The sequence below is a fragment of the Folsomia candida genome, unplaced genomic scaffold, assembly GCF_002217175.1.
Source record: "Folsomia candida strain VU population unplaced genomic scaffold, ASM221717v1 Fcan01_Sc015, whole genome shotgun sequence".
NCBI classification, from domain to species: domain Eukaryota; kingdom Metazoa; phylum Arthropoda; class Collembola; order Entomobryomorpha; family Isotomidae; genus Folsomia; species Folsomia candida.
The window spans coordinates 1703809-1710377 of record NW_019091207.1 but is presented as its reverse complement, the minus strand read 5'-3'; the positions used below and the strand labels follow the sequence as shown (position 1 = coordinate 1710377).

General features: G+C 34.4%; 1 protein-coding gene across 1 annotated transcript; it reads right to left on the bottom strand.

The window, feature by feature from the left end:
* Positions 1-496: 496 nt before the first annotated feature.
* LOC118437705 lies at positions 497-1256 on the bottom strand. The gene is made up of 3 exons (XM_035856998.1): positions 1128-1256; positions 737-1042; positions 497-660 (listed from the first exon to the last, which is right to left on the bottom strand). Exons 1-3 carry the CDS (start codon positions 1246-1248, stop codon positions 497-499), a joined length of 591 nt encoding a protein of 196 aa, XP_035712891.1. The 5' UTR covers positions 1249-1256.
* Between the last annotated feature and the right edge of the window lie 5313 nt (positions 1257-6569).

Sequence of the window (6569 nt, the reverse complement as noted above, 5' to 3'; positions counted from 1 at the left end):
AGGGACAGTAAAGATTGGAGATACAAATTGATCACTTTCCTCTTCAGATAGAGATATTGCCACCATTTTCATTAGGCGGTCCAATTCATCGATAATAAATAGCTTTTCTTCCGGATTAAATTCTTGAACCTTACAATTAATTTGTGGCTCTGGTAAATTCTTAAAAGGTAGTTTGTAACCCCGAACAATTTCAACAATAACAGGGTCGTCAGTCAAATTCGCCCATTTATCATAATATAATCTTAATCTACCTGATAATTTACTCACATTTAATTCTGCGGGCGGTAATTGTTGTATCTTCCTCGGTTGAATGGTCGTCTGCCTCCCCTCGAGAGGAGAGGCGCCCGGAAGTTTAAATTATGGCTAGTACCAGCATTAGACAACGACCCTCGATTAAATGAACCTCTTGCATAAGTTCCACGAGCACCTCCACGATAGATGGGGGTCAAATTCTTCACAATTTTGGCCGATGTTCGGACAGCAATCAAATTTTTTTCTAAATTATTTCCGAATAAGTTTTCTGTGACCGGAACGGAAGATCCACAAATTCCAGCACTTTCGATTGACAAAAAGGGTTTAATTTGTTGTCGTCGCCTGAGGCTAATTTCTCTAAAAGCCATACCAAATTCTGTTGCGGCTTCCATTGAACAAGAAAGTAAACTTTTCAATAAATCATTGGGAATCTTATCTGAATTTTTTGCTAAAATTTCAGCAAGATGTGACTGGGCTACTAAACCTCTTGAAACAAATTGTTGAACAAATTGTTGTGATGCATCAATAACTTGAGCTTTTTTAGGAAGTTGAGTCCAAATTTCACAATTGACTTTGGGTGCCCTCATTTCTTTAATGTTTTCTGGGATCTTTAATTTGATCTTGTTTTGATCAATGTGTTCTTTTGAAGCTGGCTGAGCAATTAATCGTTTGAATGCTGCTGCTACTTTCAATCCTAAAGGAGGGCCATATTCATCCTCCGACTGATTTGAATTCAATATTTCTTCAACAATTGGATTTTCAATCTCAATATTTTGATCAGCAGATTCATCTATTATGATTTAAATCATAATTTTTTCAATGTTTAGAATATTCCCAATTTTTAAATAATGAAATTCATTTCATTTTGTACTCACCATTTGGCGATTTATCAACAATTGAGGTAAAAAGATCTGTTATTGGATCATCCTCATTACCAACATCCACTACGTGGCAGGTATTATTTTGTCGAGGCTGCGCCTGCGACTGGCCAATCATGTTTTCAAAAAACTCAACGAGCTTAGAAATATTTTCGGAATTTTGATGCACTGTTTGCGACAGTGATCTTAGGCCAATTTTTTCATTTTTTGGTTTCTTTTTCTCTGGAGAATCTTCCTCTCCAATTTTTCTATTTAATTAATCAAACAATATAAATTAATGCAGCGCATTAATAAAATTTTCACTAATCGAAAAACCTAGCGTTTGCGCGACGCGGCGGAGGAAAAATAAACACAAATATCTTACCCGTTTTTGTGAATTTCCTATAATTTCCGAATTTTCTTCTTTACTGGAAGCCATTTTGGATGGAGAGAGCGAAAACGTGAGCTGCCTTCCTCTGCCGCGTATGAACCAACACTGAGGGTTGGTGGTGGCGCGCGTGTGCATGGAAGAAGGAGTTTTTTACTTTGTTCTATGCTTTTTGCTTCAAAATACGCCTTTCCCTGCCGGTGAACTTACATACTACTTGTCAACCATCATCCCTCCTCAGTGACCTCGGAGGGCGATGGTGTGACGTAAAATTAAACGAGTTATGATCACTAAATGCTTATCGAGATGCTTGTCATGATTTTTTTCTGTATGAAGAAATACTTATCAAAGTAAGACTGCTCATCTTATCCTACTTTATTTATGATATCTTAAAATAATATTAGGTCAGTTAAAAGACTATTACAATTATTGGGGTGAATTATTTTAATATCGAATGTAACGAAATTATTATTTTCATGTAAAAGGGAAATAAATCTTGCCATGTATGTATCACAAAATAGTTCAATTTATTTCAAAGTTTCCTTATAAATTCAGGTACTTAATTTGGAAACGAAATTTCCAACATTTATTAAATTACAAAATTGATTAGTTAATTAAAAATTTACTTATTTTAGCAAGTTACTAAGAATGTGCCAACTTAATCGCTTGAGCCCCTGGAAATCCTAACCCTGGGAAGAACGGAGCTCAAAAATGCTCTTTTTTAACAAAGTATTTGTCCACCTCTGCGGTTTATCTTGATTTCCTTGTCAATTATATACGTGATGTTTACTCTTAAAATATATCAGCAACTTTCCCGTATATTTGATCATGGCCATAACCAAATGTAACGTGGTCATTCGCCCGATCGTCTGAAATGACGCAATTTAGACCCCCTGGGGTCGAAGGGACTTCAGAATTTTTTTATGATAGCGAGAAATTCGAGAAATCTTCCATGCTCGAAGCGTTCTCTGGTACGAGATTGCCACCCTGCTGGTAATATTGCACTCGAAGATGATGAATATCGTGCACATGAAGGATATCATGACGCCGATAAATTTCCCGATAAGTATGCTGGATAAGCGCGTCGTTATGTTGAGGCGAGCCGTGATGACGGCATAGTTGCAAAAGACGCTCATCCCCATCATCAAGGTCAACGAGCTGGGGACAATGTTCCGTTTGATGATTGCATTACATTGTTGCTGAAGGAGTGCAATCGCTCGAAGGATTCGGACAACATTGACGGGTTTCCGAGCAGGAGATTTGGTCAGTTTTGAGTGAAAGTGAGGTCTGCAAATTAAATGCAAACTATTAAAACTAGGTATTTTTTTCACCCAAATATGTGATCATCAGAGGGCGGATATGTATTTATGAAAAACCGTTGAAATATATATTTGTATTTAATATTTACGAAAATCGCCAAAATATATACATATTTACAAATAGGTATGCAGAAAATAAAAATTTTCGAAGACAAATACTGGCTGAATAAGTATTCAATACGAATTTTACGAAATTATAAATTTTTACGAAAAAATGCCAAATTTTTTTAAAAATATGTACGAAAAAACCATAAAAATAAGAAGTTTCGCAAAATTTGTACTTTTCTGAATTTCTTGTGGTCCAATTTCTTTGAGCAAATTGTCGTCTCACATCGTTCAAATATTGAAAAAATATCTACAACATGTATGCATTTTCGAAAAAATACGGAAAAGATTCAAGTATTTTTGAAATAATAGTGGAAATATTTAAAACCTAGAAATAAATACGTTCCAATATGTAAAAATATTCCGAAATTTTTGTGATCTATGCGAGTTAGGAAACATACCCACAAAGTTTGACGGTCCGTCGTCATCAAATGGAAAAGTCAAGAATAAATAAATATCCGACGTATGGTTATCATAACATTTTTTTTACCTTATTTCGCCAAGTACGACAATCGTTTGACACAACTGTGGAATGAATAAGAAGGTGCAATTTAGAGCGATGAAACTTCCGAATAAAAAGATTCGCATGTGTGCCAATGTCAGGAAGAAGAGGAACATGTTTGGCCCCAGCCCCCCAGACTTGAGATAATTGATGAACACAGAACTCAGAAATATATTCAAACGTTTGCCCGTAACTGCGAAAATCGGACAAACGAATCCCATCAAAAAATTCATGCTGTAGAGGAACAGCTTCATCCAGATTTCAAATCCATATTTGAAATTTCCATCCCGTAATATTTTTCGATGGCAGTACGTTTCTGGTAAAATATTTATGCAAATTACAATAAGATGCTTCTTGGTTTATTATCAGAGGGCGGATATGTATGTATTTATTTTCAACTTTTTCATTTGATGACGAATGACGGTCAAATTTTTTGCGTGTGTCCTATAACTCTTATAAATCGCAAAACTACAAACTATTTTAGTATTTCTACTTCTACTTTACATATTTCTAGGTTTTCAGAAATATGCATAAATATTTCCTCTATTATTTCAAAAATGCATAATTTTTGTACACGTTTTTTTAAGTACATTCATTTTGTAAAATTTTAACGATGTGAGGCGAATTTTTTTTCCTCAAGGGAAGTGAAGGGACCGCACGAAAAATCCAGAGTATTAAATTCAAAACTACAAATTTTCCGAAAATTCTTATTTTTGTTTTTCGCATACATATTTGTAAATATTTTTGCGTTTTTTCGTAAATATTAAAACTATACTTTAGCGATTTTTCAATGTAAATTTTGCGAAAATTATTTTTTCGTAAATATTTCGTAAGTAAATATTTTTGCGTTTTTTTCAAATATCAAATAAATACTTATTCAACAATTTTTCATAAATAAAAACATATCCGCCCTCTGTTTATTATGCATGGTCACTCACGTGCAAACTTTTTGTGGTATGAAAACGCAGTATTGTAGTGTTCCATGATTTCATCTTTGGTCAATACTATTTCACAGGAAACGGATGAAATCATTGTGGACGCAGAAATCGCAATTATTTGAATGACCGTTCGAATAAATGCGAGAGGATCTCGTTGTCCCAAAGTGGTACGAAGCTGGACAATTAGAAATGTATTGTACAACAAGAAAATCGCCATGTTCAAGTGAAACGGGAGCAAGGATTTTTCGCGACGTAGTACGCATGTTTTCTCGTCGAACAACCATGGCGTAAATTTTAGGAGAGATGAATATTTGAAGACGACCCGTGTCAGGCGTTGGGCCTCTTTCGAAATCATTTTGGGACAGATTGAGAATGCTGTAGTGCATCGGCGATAAAGTGAAAGTAGACGAAATAATGTTGATTTTTATGAACTTAGGAATTGCTCAAAACTGGCAATAAATAGGGACGCAAACCATGTTCAGAGCATTTTTGTCCATGCTAGTTTTAAAGAGTATAACTCTTTAGAAATACAATTTATTGCAGCACTTTGCACGGATGCGACAAATTAATCAAATTTTGGGCGCCGCATCTCGCGAAAACGCGCAACTGCTACCGCAAGGCACAAAATCCCCTGGAAAACCGAGCGTTTGCGGCGCCCAAAATTCGCTGAACTTTTTGCATCCGTACAAGTACTGCAGTAAATTTTATTTCTAAAGAGTTGCTCTTTCAAACTTTCATGGTCCAAAAATTATCTGGGTTGAACATGGTCTGCGTATCCATTGCGAGTATTATGAATAAATAATTGCCAGTTTTACCAAAGCCATAGTTTTTATTTCGCTTTAGCCAGCTAACTAACTTAATATAAGGTCACCAAAAATTAAATATGGCAGCTTATTATTTGAGAATTTTGTAATACATTTATGCAATATTTCATTTAATGTGTCTACGAGACTGAAAATAGGCGAAGGAATAATGTTGATGAACTTGGGAGGAGGAGGAACGAGGAACTGATCAAAACCGATTGCATAAAGGAAATTATGCGATAATATACAAGTATTACAGTACGTTTCTGATAAAATATTGATGCAGATAGACATAAATATATAGTAAAAAGGGACGTTATTATCAGAGAGCGGATATGTATGCATTTATTTTTCATTTGGTGACGACTGATGGCCAAACTTTACGGGTGTGTCCTCTAACTCTTATAAATTTATTTAGCAATAAATAATCGCCAGTCTTGCAAAATCATAGTTTTTATTTGGCTATAACGAGTTAAATTATCGTTAAAATCTATTATTTGAGAATGTTCTAATACATTTATGCATTATACATTTATGCATTATACATTTATGCATTTAATATTTATGCGAAAGTGAACGTAGACGAAAGAATGTTCATGCTTTTAGATGAACCTAAAATAATTGCCAGTTTTGCCAAAGTAATACTAGTTAAATTAATAGTTAAATTATTTAATAGTAAGGTCACCAAATATAAAATGCGGCAACTTACACAAACAGGTGCACACGTATTATCTTTTTCGATCTGCCTGGACAGGCAATTACATTTGCATAACAAGAGCAATTATAGTCGCTTAATGAATAATGATTTCAAAAATTTTAAATATGTAGCAGACCACTTTTAGCATTAGCGAGACTTTATGGAGAAGGCTGAATGTTTAAATTTATGTACTAACCCAAATTCAATATCAGCGATCTACACGTGTACGATAATTTTAGCAATTTTGAAATTAACATTAAGTTTTATTTCATTTTTTTTGTGTCAATATAGAGTTTCATACCCAATTAACAATGGCGTATGTAATGCTAACACTAATTTTTTACATGTGTGTACATAAAATAGTTTTAAATACAAGTTACACCAAAAGTCATAGTAAATATTATTTTTTATTAGTCTACACATACATAATTCAAAAATTTTCCTCTATATGCCTTTTAAATTGATATAAAACTCTGAGACGGAAATGTTCCCAAACTTTTTTTTTTCAAAGTAAAAAGAAAGTCTAACATTAGACGCCATGTCATGTTGTCGTCGTCGTCGTAATTTTTATTTGTGCCGGTGAAGAAGAAGAATATTCCCCCCTTTTTTCACACCCCACTCTCCCTGCAGTCGTACATACATATGTTGGTAGAATTCAATCCCTGCATACAGTGGCCGCGGAAGGATGTGGGGACAGAGGGACAATGT

Bases quoted from the DNA above. Each gene is read 5' to 3' on its own strand.
- LOC118437705 (XM_035856998.1), bottom strand. From the start codon at position 1,248: ATGATTGGCCAGTCGCAGGCGCAGCCTCGACAAAATAATACCTGCCAC. The intron at 1,043-1,127 runs GTGAGTACAAAA...AAATCATAATAG, and splicing joins TGTTGATAAATCGCCAAATG to ATGAATCTGCTGATCAAAAT. The intron at 661-736 runs GTTTAGTAGCCC...TTTATTGAAAAG, and splicing joins TCAACAATTTGTTTCAAGAG to TTTACTTTCTTGTTCAATGG.